Source organism: Oculina patagonica, chromosome 13 (genome assembly GCF_052425735.1).
Source record: "Oculina patagonica isolate OP01 chromosome 13, crgOcupat, whole genome shotgun sequence".
Taxonomy (NCBI): Eukaryota; Metazoa; Cnidaria; class Anthozoa; order Scleractinia; family Oculinidae; genus Oculina; species Oculina patagonica.
The window spans coordinates 1,975,136-1,994,520 of NC_135770.1; the positions used below are offsets into that span (position 1 = coordinate 1,975,136).

At 39.1% G+C, this 19,385-nt stretch overlaps 2 protein-coding genes across 2 annotated transcripts in view; both read right to left on the reverse strand.

Moving 5' to 3' along the window:
• LOC144636792 (mucin-like protein) overlaps positions 1 to 10,603 on the reverse strand; it is a 30,370-nt gene extending 19,767 nt beyond the window's left edge. The window contains exons 1-10 of the mRNA XM_078495993.1: positions 10,387 to 10,603; positions 7,524 to 7,631; positions 7,002 to 7,040; positions 6,443 to 6,847; positions 6,050 to 6,082; positions 3,376 to 3,420; positions 3,253 to 3,285; positions 1,936 to 2,001; positions 1,328 to 1,438; positions 778 to 891 (exon numbers count right to left, since the gene is read on the reverse strand). Coding sequence (XP_078352119.1) covers positions 778 to 891; positions 1,328 to 1,438; positions 1,936 to 2,001; positions 3,253 to 3,285; positions 3,376 to 3,420; positions 6,050 to 6,082; positions 6,443 to 6,847; positions 7,002 to 7,040; positions 7,524 to 7,631; positions 10,387 to 10,468 — 1,036 coding nt within the window. The 5' untranslated portion in view covers positions 10,469 to 10,603. The remainder of the gene's footprint in view (positions 1 to 777; positions 892 to 1,327; positions 1,439 to 1,935; positions 2,002 to 3,252; positions 3,286 to 3,375; positions 3,421 to 6,049; positions 6,083 to 6,442; positions 6,848 to 7,001; positions 7,041 to 7,523; positions 7,632 to 10,386) is intronic.
• Positions 10,604 to 11,564: 961 nt separating this feature from the next.
• LOC144636786 (uncharacterized) lies at positions 11,565 to 17,080 on the reverse strand. The gene is made up of 7 exons (XM_078495986.1): positions 16,739 to 17,080; positions 16,542 to 16,604; positions 15,515 to 15,755; positions 14,878 to 15,031; positions 13,987 to 14,210; positions 13,283 to 13,351; positions 11,565 to 11,751 (listed from the first exon to the last, which is right to left on the reverse strand). The coding sequence occupies exons 1-7, from the start codon at positions 16,799 to 16,801 to the stop codon at positions 11,732 to 11,734; spliced, it is 834 nt and encodes a 277-aa protein (XP_078352112.1). The 5' UTR covers positions 16,802 to 17,080; the 3' UTR covers positions 11,565 to 11,731.
• Positions 17,081 to 19,385: the final 2,305 nt, after the last annotated feature.

A 19,385-nucleotide genomic window follows, 5' to 3' on the forward strand; every position in this document is an offset into this window, starting at 1 on the left:
AATTTTATAAAACATGGCCGATGTAGAGAGGTATTGAGTGCAAACGTTGTAAAAAGTAAATACTCCTGTCAGAGCGAATAACATCATAACAAGTAGTGGCGACTTTATATCGGGAGAGGGGGGGGGGGGGGGAGTGAAGGACTTCCATATGAAAAGGACGGGGATGCCCGAGGAAAAAACAATCTCGGTGAGATCAATCGGGGCGTGGTTCAAGGTTTTGTGACTCCTAAAAGATACTATTTGCACGCCTGTTCGGTCTAGACCACAATCACAGATGGACGGTTGCTGTGGTAGCAAGGGTCAACCTCCTAATAAAAAAGTATCAAAATTTTTTAGTCCTCTTGCTAATTCTCTTTAAAGATTGCTGTATATTCTGGTCTCAGGTTTTATAAAAGTATAAAATTCACAATTTTAAATGTTTGGGGGTAGGGAGGTGCACGACGTTTTGCAGGTTTGGTTTTTCTTTAGTGCGAGTTCAAGGAGAACTTGTGAAAAACACTCAATAAAACGAACGAACGAACAACAACAACAAAATCCTGTAGAAAAACCAGTGATATAAAACATCACTGAAAAACCAAACAAAAATTCTTTGAATTTTATTGTGAGGTTGCTACAAATTTGCAGCAGGTCTAGATAGTGGTCAAGATGAGAAAATATTGCCCGTCGTCAATATTATTTTTAGCCAATCAAATTGATGGGTTTGGTAGAAGTCTGGTTTCGTGCCACGCCTGGTGTGCTACATTAAATATCGTAAATATCACACAGAAACTGACATACCGTCGCTACAAATGTCCCCAAATAATCCAACTGAACAGTTACAGGAATAGCTGTTGATTCCGTCTATACAGGTTCCATTGTTAAGGCAAGGAGTAGAATTACACTCGTCTATATCTGAAAATAAAAGTTTACACCTAAGCGCGTTAGAAGTTAGCGGTTTAGCAGAAGACAGCCCACAAAAGCATCACAAAATTACATTTTGTACTTAAAATCATCAACTATAATGTCATAATACAAATTCTTCTTACAAGTTTCCATACTTACAGTACGAGTTAGGAGAATTTTCATGTACTAAGTTTAATGTATGTGCTACTGTACTTACTTATTTCACAATTCAATCCTTCAAAACCAGGATCGCAGTCACATACAGCAGTACCATTGTTATTCACTATGCATGCGCCATGGTCGCCACAATCTAGAGAACTGCAAGGATCTGTAAAGCACAGGATAAAAGAATTACCTGTTGCAATTTCTTAAATTACAATTTCACATGGTACGAGTTAGGAGAATTTTTAGTACTAAGTTTAATGTATGTGCTACTGTATTGTACCTATTTCGCAATTCGATCCTTCAAAACCAGGATCGCAGACACATTCAGCAGTACCATTGTTATTCACTGTGCAATTGCCATGGTCGCTACAATTTAGAGAGCTGCAAGGATCTGTAAAGCACAAGATAAAAGAATTATTTGGTGGAACAGTTTCCAACAAGTTTTGTGTACCTTTTAGAAGTGCATCAGTGATAAGTGAGAAGAATTAATAAAACATGGCCTGCGAGAGGCATTCAAACGCAGTAGTTAAGGAAATCTCAAAGCAATTAATTTCATACACAGTAGTCACAACTTCAAACCCCACTCGGGGGAAAACCAATCTGGGCGTGGGTCAAGCTTTTTTCTACTCCTAACAGATATCATTTTTCATAGCTGCTCAATCTGGACCGCAATCAAAGTGTGACGGCGTTTTGTATTCGTCACGGACAGCCAAAAATGAGACCTTGATGGCTACACACATTGTCGTGTTGCTAGTGAACACCCTCCGCCATTTACAGCGAGCCGACGAGTATCCCCGTCCCTTTAGTATGGGAGTCCACCAGGTCTTTAGACATTTTACTATGCGAACAATCAAGCAAAACAAAATAATAAATAGATCGGCTAGGTACCTGGAGCAACTGCAGGTGTCATCGACACTGATTCAGAGGTCGTTGAAGAAATGGAAACTGATGATTCTGTCAAAAAGGAGAGTAAAAAGTACTGTTTGAGATGAAATGCTGGCTTACCTAACGCAAAGAATGTCATCAAACAAATATACGGTGCAATAAAAAGAATAAATAATAATTAAGGTGTGAATATCACACTCACAACGTTAATTTTATGTCACCTTCTTAGCCTTTTCTAAGTTCTCAATTTCTGACTCTTATACATATGCCATCCTCTCTTAGTTTCCCTCCTTGTAAATAGTTTTAATTAACGTTTTTATGTCTTATGATTTTTGTGTTCAGTTTAATGTGTAAAAATATTTAAAACTTCCAAATAGGTATTTTCAAATTCCTTTATATATTGTAGCTATAATAATACTTCTTATTTTTTTCTCAAGCATCTCAGCGGTCCGGAATCCTGAATCCTTTAATCTGATTGGCTAATTGCGCGCGCTCCAGCGGTCCGGTTTTTCTCATCCGGACCCCGCATACGGACCGCTCACGGCGCGAAATCATTTTGCACCTTCGAGTCTAACGAACACATGAACGTTTTGCTCTCCAAAGACAAAAATAGCCTCACCATCCATTGTTAATGCTAAAGGACAAAAAAGAAGTGGAATTAAAGGCCTCAAAGTTCTTCAAAAGGCGAGGTATTTATTTATTTCTCAACAAAATCGAGTTGTAGTTTACCGTTCGCAGTTTGCCGTTGTTTGTTCATCTCGCAATGATTTTCACGTCATTGCAGTAAAATTCATTCGGTTTTTTACACTCTATCTATGTGCTATGTGCAAGACCTCGGGTACAGTTTTTCCCAATACGGACCTCCCGGCCGGCAAATAACATATATTTATGCCAGAAGTGATGAATAATGTACTTTATAAATTTTAATTTAACCCTACTGGTGAGGGGAGTCCCTCGCCAACTATTTAACAATTATTCCACGCGCGCGCGTTGAATATGAGATGGTAGATGGCCAACGAGGCGCTTAGCGCCGACTTGGCTATAACGATCTCATATCCAACAAGCACGAGTGGAATTATTCTTTATTAAAAACACCCAAAGAATTGCAATATTTGAGCTCCCCAGCTGTTTTTATTGACGCGTATCGGCTACCATACTTGTGGTCAATGGCATATGAGCTCATATGCCATTGCCTGTTAACCCGCCAATCAAAACGCGAGAATTGCAACATACCATTGCTAGTTTAATTTTTAATAACAGCCGATAGAACCTCGAGTTTAAAAGTCTAAGTTTTAAATAAAGCTACATATGAACATTTACCTGAGATCGATGAGGACGTCATCGAAGTAGAACCTTATAAAGAAAAAAAGGCATCAAAACATTTAATTCAAGAAATTTTTATAGCAATGAGTGCGATGTGATAAAGGGATTAGGCCTACTTACTTGATAAACTCTCAGTTGGAGAAGTAGATACTGAACTTGATGAACCTAATAAGAAAAAACAACGGAGTAAATCATCAGAGCTTTATAGAGACCTGAGTGTATTCTCGACAATATAAGTCAAACTTAATAAACCATGGTGTGGTCAGACATTTAATGTTCTTAAAGCATCAACATCTTAATGCTCAAGAATTAGCTTGAAGACAATGAAGAGTTGGCAGATGAACTGAACTCCTCGGCTGTTAGGATTAATTAATGGTAGTGGAGGGAATTGACAATTTGAATCTATTAATTGTCTGACTAATAACAGAACTCATTAAATTGAACGGGTAATTTTCTTATTGTTAAAGAGCCTAGTGGTGTCTCAGGGTACTTACCAAATAAAACATGAGATTGAAGGGGACATTTTAATATACGAGACGGTTTAAGGTTAGATTTCTTTTTGGGTGACTTGAAAACCCTCGATACATGACAAAGTTTCTGGTTAAAAAAAAACCCATCATATAATAATTTGTTATAATGCGACATAGCTGTAAAATGCCTAGCACTTAGTTTTGTTAGTTAGAAATGTGCCAAAAAAATCTGTATCGTGTTTTGCAGATAACAGAAAAAATAAGCAAAATAGATAGGTCTCTTTCAAGTATCGTAAACATTCCCACGACACTGTCCTATCAAAGTACATCTGGTACCAAAGAGACAAAAACACCGATTTCTCAATCAAGTGGTCAATTGTCACGCGAGCAAGCTCTTACAGGGGAAACCCGTCTCGCTGCAATTTGTGTCTGACAGAGAAGCTCTGCATTCTATCCGCTGACAGATCTACTCTCCTCAATAAGAGATCTGAATTAATCACCAAGTGCAGGCACAAAAACAAGTTTTATGCAGCCAATCAAAAGCAGGATCGCTCAAACCGCCCTCCATGAATGTAGTTTAAATTTTCTTTCAACTGCTATTAACGGCATAGTCTGATGATCGCCTCGTGCGTGAAACTTTAAGTAACTGTCCGTGCAGTCTCAATCTTTTAATTATGGTATATACATCAATATAAATATTACCAGAAGATGCAGATACACTTGAAGACGAGGTTGAAGATTGAGATGAGCTCACAGATGTTGAGCTCGAAGGCGAAGTCGAAGATTGAGACATGCTCACAGATGAAGAGCTCGAAGGCGAAGTCGAAGATTGAGAGGAACTCACAGATGATGAGCCCGAAGGCGAAGTTGAAGATTTAGATGAACTCATAGATGATGAGCTCGAAGGAGAAGTTGAAGATTGAGATGTGCTCACAGATGATGAGCTCGAAGGCGAAGTTGAAGATTGAGATGAACTCACAGATGATGAGCTCGAAGGCGAAGTTGAAGATTGAGACGTGCTCATAGATGAAGAGCTCGAAGGCGAAGTCGAAGATTGGGAGGTGCTCATAGATAATGAGCTGGAGGAAGAAACTGAAGATTGAGACATGCTCACAGATGTTGAGCTGGAAGGTGAAGTTGAAGATTGAGATGTGCTCACAGATAATGAGCTAGAAGACGAACCTGGAGATGAGCTGGAGCTCGAAGTGCCTAATCGTAAGGAAATTTAATTAGCTACAATTCATTGAACGTAACCTGTTGTTGAGAAACATCCAATAAATGTTTACCTTATTTTTGCTAAATACAAAATTTTTACTTGTCCATTTTTATTGGGGGTAGGGAAAAATACTTTATGTGTCACTTGCTGCTGCAAATACGCCTCAAGTCAAACTTGAAGCTTGATCTCTATCAAGGCATCACAAGCTCATCAGATGTTGAGCTGGTAATGCGTTAGTTCTGCTTCAGATCAGTGCGACTTTTCTAACGAGTATCGCATGTGACACGCTTCGGACACAATTGTTTTGTCTCATTCACTATAGTATAAGTATACAAGAAACTAGATAATATATAATTTAAAAATTCATGGCTTTCTCACTTCAATACATTTGATAGTCAATAAACAACGCAAAAGCACATACCCGAAGATGAAAACACGCTGGCACTGCTGCTGGAACTTGGAGACACACTGGCACTACTTGAACTGTCAGAAGCACTTGCACTGCTGCTTGAGCTGTCAGACACACTGGCACTGCTTGAACTGTCAGAGGCACTTGCACTGCTGCTTGAGCTGTCAGACACACTGGCACTGCTGCTTGAGCTGTCAGACACACTGGCACTGCTGCTTGAGCTGTCAGACACACTGGTACTGCTGCTTGAGCTGTCAGACACACTGGCGCTGCTGCTTGAGCTTTGGGACACACTGGCACTGCTACTTGAGCATGATGTCACTAAACAATGGTAATGAGTTTATAACTAACATAACAAAACAAATGAATGACGGCGCATCGCAAAAGAACTGGATCCTCTCGATTCAAGCTACATACGACTCAGCTGTCGCGCCTCTCTTATGGTGGTTTTTCATTGACTGCCTAATTTAGTCGTGTTTGTTTTGGTGTTACGTTTCCCATGTCTATGATTTGTTTGTCTTTCAACAGATCAGGAACAAAACAAAAACTTGGTTTGCACGTGTATCTCCTACACAACAAAGCACTATATAATTGAATGGGAGATAGAATTGATTGATATTTGTAAGACGATTACTTGAGCAAGAACTTATGGAAGATATAATGCAACTTGTAAAAGGCAGGTTGGAAATCGTAGCCTACCTGAGGTCGTGTAGTAGCAGGAACACGTTTGTGCTGCAAGAAAATTTTAAGAGGTTAAAAAAGTAAACGGTCTTACGTCAAAAAGCTGTATCGCAAAAACCTCTATTTAATCACACTGTCACACGCCTCTCTAGTAAGTCCCCACTTAAATAGAGTGTAACTCGGGACAATTTCTGAACAGGAAAACATTCTCCTTTTCCCCACTTGCCGGCCCATCTATTGAAACAAGTCCACCTGTCCTCTAAAAGACTTATGTCCTCACGGCAAGGGAATTGCAACGCAACTTCCGCGGAAATTAACCGAAAAGAAACAAATTGGTGAAAAATCTTACGTCTGGGTTTGAGATAATTGCAATGTGTGACGAAATAGTAAATATCAAGTATGTGGTCAAACCTGAGGATGAACTCCACTGGGACGCACTAGACGAGGAAGAATCCGATTGGGACACACTTGCCGAAGGTGAACTCGACTGGGACACACTTGCCGAAGGTGAACTCGAATGGGACGCACTAGACGAGGAAGAATCCGATTGGGACACACTTGGCGACGAGGAATCCGACCTGGACACACTAGCCGAGGGAGAACTCGACTGGGATACACTAGCCGAGGAGGAACTTGACTGTGATGCGCTGGACGGGGAGGAGGAATCCGACTGAGACGCACTAGACGAGGAGGAGGAATCCGACTGAGACGCACTAGACGAGGAGGAGTCCGATTGGGACACACTAGCCGAGGAAGAGCTCGACTGGGGCACACTAGACGAGGAAGAACTCGACTGCGATGCGCTGGACGATGAGCCTGAGGGTTGAAAGAGAAGGTAACTTTTAATCTCTTAACACAATTGTACATTGAACAAATGTAGCTCTGGGTCAGAAGCTGAAATTGGCAGAATACAAAGAGCTTTATTTTTACTCTCTACTGGCTAGGTAAAACCTAAATCCGTGATACTTACTCGAGGACCACGGTGAAGAGCAGACACACACTAACCCACCTGTTGATGAAAAAGAGATTACAGTTAATCGCAGTAAGCAATAATAAAACACTTAAATATAATAGCTGGTTGCCACAATTATGATCGATGATGGATTTGAAATAATTCTGAACTTGATTTAATGTATTTTCTGAAAAGGACGCACAGCCTGCATGCACTTGCTTAATGTGATATGATACGAGGCCTAAAGCAACAAATTATACAGCATCGATACAGCATTTAAACTCACCTCGGATTTAAACTTTGACAAGGTTATAAATGCAAAGGAGTAACGTAAAGCATTCAAAGTCCTGTGTCTAATGAGCCCCAAACGCTTAACTCTAGTTTCTAAGTCGCATAAAGCAACAAAAAGTGTTACATGTATCACTTCCCCTGGATGGGATGCTAGTCCATCACAGGTCACCTACTCCTCAACATCTGTCAGGTTACCCCAACAATTCGCCGGTCCCTTTTGACAATGTACAGATATTTTCTATACGTTACCTGAAGGTGTAGATACACTAGGAGACGATGCAGATGCGCTTAAAGACGAACTTGAAGATGGCGAACTGCTCACAGATGCTGATGAACTTGACGAGGTTGTGTCGGAACCTAATAACAAGACCTTGCATATTAGCTAACAACTCAGTAAAAAATATTTGGGCGTGTGAATAAAGTGGGTCATGGATTAATAAAAAAAAATGCCGTATTTGGTTTGGATTGCAATGTAGTCATTTGAATTGTAATTGCCATTTCACAATACGTCCAGTTACTTTTTCAATGTTAAAAAAACGTTTTTTAATGTAATGAAATTATTGTTCTTTTAGGTGAAAAAAATACTAACAGGTAATGACAGCTGGAAGACTTGAAGACGGAGAAATGCACACAATTGATGACGAGCTTGACGATCCTTATAAAGACCTTAGATGTTAGCTAATAACCCAATAAAAGTTTTCAGCATGGGTCGACTATAACGGGTTATTAATTTATAGTAAAATTTAGCTATTTTATGATAGATATTTAAGAAAAAAAGGTTTTTAAGGTTGCATCCATCTTCCAAAGAATTTTCAAAAAAACCTTAATCGAATTTATCTTCTAGATCTGTACTTGTGTTTACGAAGGTTTAAAGAAAACAATGTCAGACGAACAGTAAGAAGGTTCCTTGCTGGCTTCTTTTGTTATTTTTACAATAAATGACTTTGATTACGTTTTGGGAGAACAAGGCAATCGGCGTCTTCAGGATCTTATAATATGTAAACAAAGTGTCAAGAGCAACTGAGCAGAGATATTAAAATTTGTCTCCAGCTGGTTTTTTTTTGACGACACTTTACTACCTTATTCGTACTAATGACGTTAAACTTAATTTCCTGATATTAAGATTCCCTTATAAACTTTAGCGCTGATCTGTGTATATGATAAGCCATGCTCGTGCTCTTTCTCTGAATAATACAACAGTTATTAGCATACGTATCGCAAATACTGACCTGTGTATTGTACTGTTGTCTGTTGTCGCAAACGAACATAACAATCTGTTCTAAGTTCTGTTTTGTTAAGGTTCTGTTCAGCAAGATATGACTTTAAGATTAGTCTTTGGTAAATTTTCGCGAAATTTAGTTCCCTTTCAACACGATTTTTCTGCCAAATTGCGAAATTTAATTTTTCCATTTTCGCGAAATTAAGTTTCTGAGAAAATTAGAACGAATGAGGTTAATTTATTATGGTACTGTATGTATTTAATGACGAAGACAAATAACGTATCGAGCTACTGGAAATTCAAAAACATCAAGAGAGATTTGCTTATCATTATCCTCTGATGATTTTGTTGTAAACATTACTGTGGATCATATCCAATTCATCAAAACGTCAATATATAAGTAATAGACGAATAATAGGTCTGTTTGTGCACATACATGTATACAACACGGTTTAATTAAGAGACAAGGGGGGGTCAGTTATTGCTCCCTCCCCTCCCTCCATCGTCTATCCAGACGTACAATGCCGCAAGCCCAGGGGGGTACTCCGGCTTGTTAATGACGGGGATGATCGAAGGATTTTTTTGGGTTTGAAATTTTCGATTCCGGGATTTTTTTGGGTTGGAAAATTTGGCAAGTATTTTTTTGGGTATCTTAATTTAGATAGGGGATTTTTTGGGTATTAAGGGACCATTCATTTTTTAGAAGGGGGGAGGGCCGGAGGAATCTTGGGGGGGGTCACTAATTTTTTACAGTGGCAAAAGGGGAGGGTCATCGTTATTTTCGTTTTTGAAAAGGGGGGGGTCGCGTAGAAAAACACTCCATCCAGATCAAAATCTTTTATTTTCATTGTAAAATTCATTAAATATTCATGCGGATGCAAACCAATCCCAGCACAGTATTCAGATCACGTGTACATAACTGTAAACCCCAATACAAATCAAACAATAGAATTAACTTTTGATACAAACTCGTGCTCAGCTAATTAGTATTCAGTAACTTTAGATACAGATCTGTACTGATTCGCATAACAATACTTTGCATTCGATTTATTGTTTTCATTTCACAAGTAGAATAAAATATTCACGTCCGATCTGTATGTTATAGCAGGTTTGGGACAGAATGGGAGGTTTGATGTGATTTTTTTTAGCTTCATGTGTGTGTGTGTGTGTGTGTGTGGGGGGGGGGGGTCGCAAAATTTAATATTGCACTTTAGGGGAGGGCCTTCCTTTTTTTACTCTACTACAGGGGGAGGGCCAAAAAGTTTCAACTGAATACACACAGGGATTCCTCCGGCCCTCCCCCCTTCTAAAAAATGAATGGTCCCTAAAAACGAACTAATGTGCCTTGGCGCGGCCTTGGCGTATTTATGGTATGATGAATAAACAAAACGAGCGTTCTTTGTGTTATTTTATTGCACCTCCTGGCAATTTAGGGGTAATTTGACAAGGGATTTTTTGGGGGGGTTATTTTTGGTTCAGGGATTTTTTTGGGTAATGTCGGAAGACTTAGGGATTTTTTTGGGTCCTGAATTTTGCCTCCATTCGATCATCCCCGTCATTTACAAGCCGGAGTACTCCCCCCCCCCCCCTGGGGCCGCAAGTTCCTTCACATTCCTCCGCCGCGTCATTTTTTCTTGTGTTCCTCGTCCGATGGCGAAATGGCGGTAGTGTTAGACTGATTGCACACAGCCAAATTATCCCATACAGATGCTTTTTGTTATTCCTTGTGTCTCATGACGCAGTTAATAGAGCTCAGTCGAAAACAGAACCCCCAGTAGCTCCCAGTGAGGGCCAGAGAAGGACATATGCATAGACACAATATTAAAACTCTTCTTTCAACTAAAATAAAAAAAATATGACTAATTACACGAGTAATAAATGGAAAAAAGATACCTTCAGAAAGATTGTTAGACGCCAGGCAAAACAACAGCAAGAGAAAAGTGGCAAATTCTGCAAAGTTCTTCCGCCCCGCCATCGCCTTTTTGCATGCGTTAAGAAATCGACGGCGCTCCAAATTCCAAGATACAGTAATTTGGTAGTTCTTGCCAAAATTTCTCACGCGTAGTATAGTTTGTCTATACCTCCGGGAAACGACGATAGTTAGAGACAAGGAACTGATTTTGTTCTGTCTTGACAGATTTCAAAGGCGCACGTAATTCGATCTTCGAAGTCCCTGATCACTAACTGCGCAATGCGTTAACTTGATGTGAATCTAAAGGTTATCAGTAAAACCCAATCAAGCGTTGCTCACAGAAACAAACGTTGTAGCAGGGTTGCAGCACCGTAGCAGTCGTTTCATTTCCGAAAGTTAGAGGTGCGTGAAACCTCGGGGCGCTTTCGATTGCTATTGCGCACCCTCGGTTGCCTGTCACCGCTATGACGCACTTCCAAGTCCTTTCACATAGGCAGTATCTTCCCCTTCCCCTCTCCCCCTGACTGAACGCTGGGGCCTTACTAGGAGAATATCAACCTCGTTCCCAAGCCCTGGGATGGGTTGGGAGAATGTCGCCGAGTTGTTTCTTGAACGGACTGAGCAAGGCGAGGTCCTTACAAGAAAGACCTAGGGTTATTTTCTTGTAGGTTGTTTCGAGCTAGCGAGAGTTAATAAGAAACTCATCATTTGACACTGTTTGCACCGTGCTGTGCCCGCGCCTTGCCAAACAGCCGGTCATTCACATTTCTTATTATTCTTGTTGGTACTACGGGAGAATTCGGCTCTGACTATTTGCAAATCACAGCACGCGCTATATCTCAACGCGTTCTTGCCATATAACTGAGTCATGTTTATCACGTCTGGCTTTCGACTGTTTTGCGTTGTGTGTTTTTTTTTTTGTCAACGACAAAAATAAACTTAATTTTTTGATGAGAATATCGTTACTTTTGAGGTTGCAGGAAATGTCACAATTATGTTCTAAGGTGACTGATTGCGAATTCAAGCACTTCCCAGCTGTTATACTTTGAAGGATAAACCACTTTATCAATTGATACTACAATGTTACAATGGTATTAAACGAATACCCATTCACTGTTACTATGGTAATCTGTTATGTCAAAAAGAAAATGACCACAACTTCTTTAATTTTAAGCAGTTCAACATTTTATTTCATGACTTTCAGAGATTTATTTACTAGTTAAGTTTTATTTTGCCCAAGCAAAAACATATCCAGAGCCCGGTGGGTGCAGAAAAAGCGAGGTCCATGCGACAGTCACGTGACAATGGAAATGGTAGATCGGGCAATTACCCCCGGCAGGCACCAGCTGTAAATTTATATAAAAAAGAAAAGAAATAAGAACGGATTTTTTCACAGTTTCAATCACAAAACAATTAAAGGAGAAGTTCACTCCAGAATGGCCATTTATTTTCTTTACGCCGATAAAAAGTTTACACAAAGATATGTCATTCACCAAAATTTCAGCCTCCAACGTGCACTATGACACTACGAAATCTTTCTTAAAACTCGACAACTGAACGCCGTCATCTTAGAGCTGGTAATGTATGCGTGACGTCAAAGAGCTCAGCCTGAAGTTTGGCGGGAAAATTGAAATACTCGAAACTCCTTGTTTTTTTCGTAGTGGCTTTTGTTTGTCAAAATGCCTGTTTGTGCATTTCCATTTTGCTCAAACAGAGCTCCAAGAAATACTGAAAACAAGGAGTTTCGACTATTAAAATTTTCCGCCAAACTTCAGGCTGAGCTCTTTGACGTCACGCACACATTACCAGCTCCAAGATGGCGGCGTTCAGTTGTCGAGTTTTGGGAAAGATTTCGTAGGGTTATAGCGCACGTTGGAGGCTGAAATTTTGGTGAATAACATATCTTTGTATAAACTTTTTATTGGCGTAAAGAAAATAAATGGTTATTCTGGAGTGAACTTCTCCTTTAAATAATTTTAAATGATAAGCGTTTCTTTTTATATAGCAAAACTGAGCTATCGTTATAACTATTACTTTAGAGACTTTGGAGGGTGGTTGTTCATAGCACTAAGGTTTAAGCTAAGCCAGGATTAGAACAAGCTTTCAATTACGATTCGCCAATAAGGAATTTATTTTATTTTTAATTTGTAATTCACTTTATTTCTTTGACTTATCTCAAACTGTAAGTCTTGAGGAGATTCGGAGACAATTATAATTGATTATAATTATTATTAATCTTGTAATCTAATCTTGTATATGCCGTTTTGCATATACAACATTTTTGTTTTCCCAAGGAATGAATTTTGTTCATTTGCAAGTTGCTTACGAAGATCTAAACTCGGAAAAAACGAAAGCTGCAGAATGTTTCACAAAATTTTTTACCTTCCCCGCCAGATGGCTATTTCATGATACCGCGTGAAAGAATTTAACATTTAAAGTTCAGTGCAAATATCAAATTAACTATCTTAGATAGAAAGCGCTTTTCATTTGAGTGTCGTAAAACCAACTTTACCAGAGTAATGATTCTGACCAATCACAAAGAGCACAAACAATTCATGTAGCTAACCAATTAAAACTCACGCAAATGCACAGAGCCAGTCCGAAGCGCGGGAAAACGTAATTGAGGGAGTCACACTTGGTTCTTGTTTACATCTGATTTGATGAAAAAATGCCGCGAGTGGTTTAAACTCAAGAGCTTGTCGACACTGATTCGCTGACCATCGCCTCTCCGAGACGAGGATGCCGATAGGGGTTTACACAAGTCATTATTAAGCGTAGTAATGCCAAACCAAAACAAGCGCGAATTATTTACTTACTTTCGAAACTCAAGTGAAAGTCGCTCTATGACAAGTGAGAGAAAGGAACAGTTATACTTACGCTTCATCCCGCCTGGTGGATACGGGTCTTTATCTCCCTGACCGAAACATTTGATATTGGAAGGCCCACCTAGTCATAAAAATAACAAAACCAACAAGTTAAAAGTTGCTTTTATATAACATCGGGTTTAAAAATTTATCGCAGTCGCAGCCGGTGACTGAAAAAACAAACTTGAAAAATGTGCTACTTTATCGCTTTGCCAGATGTACTTTTCCTACGTTTTAACCCCGAAAAAAACTATTTCCGTATTTCACACGTGCAGTGGAGGCGAATGACTAGAAGTTACTTTCAACTCAAACACCGGGTTCCCATCGCAAACTTATAGGTTAGAAAAACGAATTGCTGCATAATCAACTGCCGTAAAATCCCGGTTATAAACGAAGGGGCTTATATCCGAGGACTTAAAGGGAATAAAAAAACGTTTCGTAATGAGCTACAGCAGTGTCGATTAAACACCTTTTTTTATTAACTGGCTCTTAATTGAGCTTTAAAATGTCATAATAAATTAAATTGTCCGAATTCAACACAACATTTGGAACAAAAATCTGTAACAAAACTTTAACAGCTTAAAAGCTTAAAAGCGGGGGAGCTTATAACCGGGATTTCACGGTATACTAACGCATTGCTCAACAGCTGATAAGTTTACACCCTAGCTTTCATCTAAACAGATTGATCCACAAAAGAGTAACAGTCATTCTACTTACTTCCCCCATTAATTCCTTTGTACTGCACACTGGTTGGAAAACTGACGTCATTTTTTATCTCAGGAATGGTTGTCACTACTTGTTCACCCGTGATGGCGGTTAAGCGCACTTTCATAGGAGTCGGGAATTTACCAAGCCCCATGCCAACGAAAAAGTTATCGGTTTGTCGAGTCAAGCAGTGATACATGCCGTTCACTAACACTTCTATTCCTGCAGTCGGAACCCTTAAAAAGAAGAAAATTTGATTAATGAGATCTAGAGCCATGAAGCTCTTACTGTCCTGAGCTCTCATTAATGCATGTCAAACATTTCTAATACTGTTTTTTTTTTCTGATAACCTGATGGTACATCAAAATAACACACGGCCCTTCAGTTGGCCAACGTTTTCACTCTCCTTATTTCTTAAAGTGTGCTCATTAATATTTCTTCGGGTCTATACCAGTAATTAGTATGTACCGCACAAGTGAAAAGTACTTTTTCGCGCGCATGCTGATTAGTTAACTCGGAGGTGATTAGCAAAGTACTATTCACCTCCGAGCAGCTAAAGAGAAACAAACTGCCTTCGCGCGTCGCTTTGTTTACCGAAAGTTATGTTTTGGACCGCTAGTTATTCATCTTGAGTGGTATATACTAAAACAATTATTTACCTCAGTGTCGGTGAATGTGAATGTGGTGGATGTTTACACTTTTTTTGTAGTTTTCTACACCCCGGTCCTTAAATTATAACACAAAAAAATTGAAAATAATTGCAACTTTGCTATCTTTGAAATTAGCAGTTTGCCCTAACAACTGTAAGTTTGCCCTAACTCACTGTAAGACAAATTGAGGAAGCTAAACTGTTTATGCTATGGCATTAAGCAAAACAAAGCAAACAATAAACAGATGTCTAACTTGGTGTTTCTGGTCTGTAGCTTGATATACCAAGGATTGCTTCCTTGAAATCGCAGCTGGATTTTCCCATCGCTTCCAGAGATGGTTGGGCAATCGATGGCAACATAACTAATTTTCCATCGGCCATCACCGGGTATGAAGAAATCTATTCCCGCTGAAATGATATTAATAATAATAAGCTTTAACAAATGTTACGAGATGTTTACTTTCAGGGAAATAAGGGACGGATCATTATTTTTTGGAGGAGGGGTATGAAAAATGTTGAAAATATTGTTTTTAGGGCCCAGAGAGACAAAATAAATCGTTTGCACACACAACATGTATAACAAAACATAGTTTGCATTTCGAAAAAAAAATGATCACAGAGGTGCATAAACTAAAAAAAATAAGTCTGCTGAGGAAAATTGTTCATACCCCTCTCCAAAAAATATAATGGTCCGTCCCTAATAAAATCCCTGATTTGTGTCTATTGACATTTATATGAGACTCTGTTTAGGCTTACTTGGGGAAATGCAAGCTCTTACTCGCGTAGTATATAACTTACAAACGTAGTGCCTGTAAGAAACAGCTAATCAGATAAGCTTACAAAAATGCTGTACACATTAAGAAGCAAGACGCAGTAAAAATTCGATCTTACTCTGTCCGCAGCCAGCAGCGCATTGATCGACTACCACTGCCTTTGTTTTTCCGACTATTGGATCATTTCCACTGCCCTCTCCATTGCCTGTGATCTCAAGGCACATGCCACATCCAAGTGACCGCTGGTAGCTTGCAGGCGCGGCAGCAACACGAATCCATCCGTGTTGAGTGGCCATCGGTGACAACGGGTCAAGGGTGCACTGACCCTTCCCCACTGGGTAGTTACCGTAGTATGTGCCCTGAAATTCCACAAATTTGTTACAGTGGTTAATGTACATTTTTGTTTTAAAGACGTGATTTGTTGCTTTGGTTTCAAGGCTCACTTTCATTCTGTATGCTTATGGTTCGTTTTCTTCTGGTTTTGATGATTCTCCATTTTTTAACTTTTTAACTTTTGCTTGGATAATCCTGCTACAATGAAATTTAAGCTCTTCCGATGTTGCTATGGCAACCTCTTGATGGTAACCCGAGTTACCAGGTCAATACGTTCATCAGTCTGACGTGCTTCAAGTGAGAATGAATCACGGCTATCTAAAAAATACTAGCAACAATGTAATGCCTTTTTAAATAAAATATGATTAAGACGGAATCCACCAGGAAGTCGAATAATATTTATTTAAGTAACAAATATATATTTAAATAACACCAACAACAATTTCTTATCAGCGTCTGAAAATTAAAAATGAATTTCAAAGTCCACAAGCTATATAATAGGCAAAATCTCACGGATGTAGCCATTTTGTGAAATCGTCTTTAAGCGATTCAGTGGAACTTCGAAATTGGTTTTCGATGTTTGGTGTTGTTAGAAAAAAATTTTTTTGATAAGATATAAAGATATTTAAAGCAGTAACACAAAAGCTTGAAATAATGTTGAAATAATTTTGGTACATAATTTTGTCCAATAACAACTCGAAGTCCTGGCGGATTCCATCTTAATTATTTTAAGAATTAGTTGACGAATAAAAGATAGAGAGTAAGTCCACTAAAAAACATGTTCAAAACATGGACGTATCAGTTCTACTTACATCACCGTACGTTCTCTTGGTGAAGCGACTGTGGATAATTCTCACTTTGGTGAGAGTATTAGCCTAAAACACACGAGATAAAATTTAAGTCATCCCGAATCAAAAAAAAATTGATACCGCCGAGGACAAACAATCACCCAATCGTGAAAAAACTCCTACAACATTTTCATCCAAAATTGTGATAACTTGTCCCTTACCTCGATCAAAGTTCCAATGAAAACCAGTGCGACAAGGTTAATGAGAATAGATTTAGATTCCATGTTCACAAATCTGGTCTCTTTGGCAGAAAACGATCCTCTTTCCTCAATAAGTGTTTATCCCAAAGAGAATACCCTGATACGCACGTTACAACAAATCTGTTCAAGATTTATTTACTTTAGAAAGAAAAACTCGTTAACAGCTGCTTAAAAAAGATGTTAAACTATTGACAGAGCATTGACAGGAGATTTTTGCGAGGCAGTCAAATGTTTTGGTATAGCACATAAAGACAGACAACTGAAACAACACTATCAACACTTGCAGAGTATAATGGTTTAAGGCAACAATGGGCAATTTTGAAGATCAAACAACCCTTTCTTCAAACTGAATCTGCTGAATTGGATCAATTGTCTTTTTTAACACCAGACATAAAAGAGTCATAATCAAAGTGCCCGTTGGGCTGTCTCGTGTTTCAGATCAGTAAAGTAGCACCCGTTGCTAACAATCATATAAGCTCAGAAAAACCATCTCCGGATTCTACAATATTAATTCTCAAATTTCATTCTCAAGCATTTGCAACAGCCTGTGCTATACGAGCATCGCACCATGTGCCCTTTCTACACATTCTACTCAAATAGTCAAACCAAGACTGCCCTTCCAAAAACTCAACAAAATCTTCGCAATGATTTCTAAGGTATTCAACAACTACAAAACGCACTATCTAAAACGCACTACGATTTGCTACTTTCATACTTAATTACTTACTTCCCTATTCGCCATCGGCGCTCAGGGCAGCAAATGACTTGCTACCGAGTCAAATATCTGATGACTAACACTTCGAAAAACGAAAACAGTCTCCATTTCCACCACAATCATAGACTGCAGCTAGTCGTATCTTTTGCGAACGCATGTAACGCACTCGGTCTTTGTATAACAGGCCCGTAGGGAGGGGGATGCGATGGGTGCGTTCGCACCCCCCCCCCCCCCCACGAGCCTTGGAAGTCCGCTCATTGTGAAAAAAAAAAAAATATATATATATATATATATATATATATATATATATATATTAAAATAAATAAATAAATGAATAAATAAATAAATAAATAAATAAATAAATAAATAAAGGGAAATGGTATTTCTGTACTTCGACTATTTACATTCAATATGGTCCTTTGGGTTGAAGATCCACCATTTGAAGATTCGTGTGGTATATTTTAGACCAAATTGTGTGATTATAGGTTAAATTCAACGATACATTCTACCTAATGTCCTTCATAGTCGAACCATTCGAAGTGCCATTCCCAGGCGCTACCAAAAGAGAGGAGACTGGGTACTTGTTGGGCTCGGAAACACCCAAGGACAATACTAAAAGATCAACAAACCGACTCTGACTGATTTATGTAATAACCATTTTGACACTAAAATGAAGCTAAGAGACCTATCTTTTTCCTGTTTTCCTTCTATGTGCTGCTGTCATTTTTAGCTAAATAAATTGTAAACTACGTTTTTGAGGTTGTGTTTCGAAAAATGTGATTTGAATTTGAAAATGTACTAGAATTATTGTCGTCGTTTTCTTCACTTTTACCTGCCTTTTCTCCTAACAAACTGTCTTCAAAACGCACGAAATGCCTATTTTTTCAAAATTTCCTGGGAGAGGATACCCCCAGACCCCTCCCCCCTACATTAACGCGCCTGCGGCGCTCAAGATTTCGTGTCACAGTCGCTCATACACACCTCCCATGAAAAATCCTGGTTACGGGCCTGTATAATATCTTAGTACGACAGCGAGAGGTCTGGCGCCAATGTAAAACTGTGAGTGGGACTGGGGAGAGACGCTAAAAGTTTTTTCTCGCCTCGCAGGCTCACAACGTTCGGCGCACTGCGCCTTTCAACGACTTAAGAGAACAAACGACTGTTTTGCAGTCTACCACAATCACAAGGAACAAGACCAACTGCACGTAACCTATTTCTAAGTTGTGAAAACGAAGTACAATCATAACATTCCCTGTTATTCACCGTCATGTTTTCACCGAAATTAACAATAGGCCATAGGACCAGGAATCTTTCCAATACACCACACATAAATAACATTTTATAATATACAGAAAATTTTTTATCATAACTAAATTTCCAAAACCTATATGCATTATTCCAGAATGAAGAAAATATAAAACTTCTATATTTTCCCCCTTCCCATCACCCACCACTCGCGCTTCGCGCTCGCTCAAAATCCCTGCCTCTTTCCAAAACTCTCCAAAATCCGCGCGGCCTTGGAAAAGCCTGTGAAGGAGGCAGACGCATTTTGATTAGGTTAGAATGGGTCATCTTTCATCAGCCCCTTGAAATTGCCTGGATGGGGGAAGGGATATGGGACGGAGATAATGTAATCTCTGGTTTTTCTTTCTTCGTCATCTGCCACTTGACATTAATTGCTCAGATAAGGCAGGAATGATGGCGAAGAGGGATTTTAACTACATACGTAATACGCATTTTGCATGGGTCTAACTCGATAATGAATCCTCACTTAGACAACAAAACAAAATAGAACCGGGCAATAAGAAATGACTAGTACAAGATATAAACGAAAGAGACAAGTTATATTTTACGAGTTTTTAGTATTAGAAAGAAAACAGACATTTGCTTAGA

Excerpts from the sequence above, each read along its gene's own strand:
- LOC144636786 (XM_078495986.1), bottom strand. The coding sequence starts at position 16,801 with ATGGAATCTAAATCTATTCTCATTAACCTTGTCGCACTGGTTTTCATT. Across the intron at positions 13,352-13,986 it reads CAAAGGAATTAATGGGGGAA|GTGGGCCTTCCAATATCAAA; the intron begins GTAAGTAGAATG and ends TTTTATGACTAG. Across the intron at positions 11,752-13,282 it reads TCCACCAGGCGGGATGAAGC|CTGGTGCCTGCCGGGGGTAA; the intron begins GTAAGTATAACT and ends ATAAATTTACAG.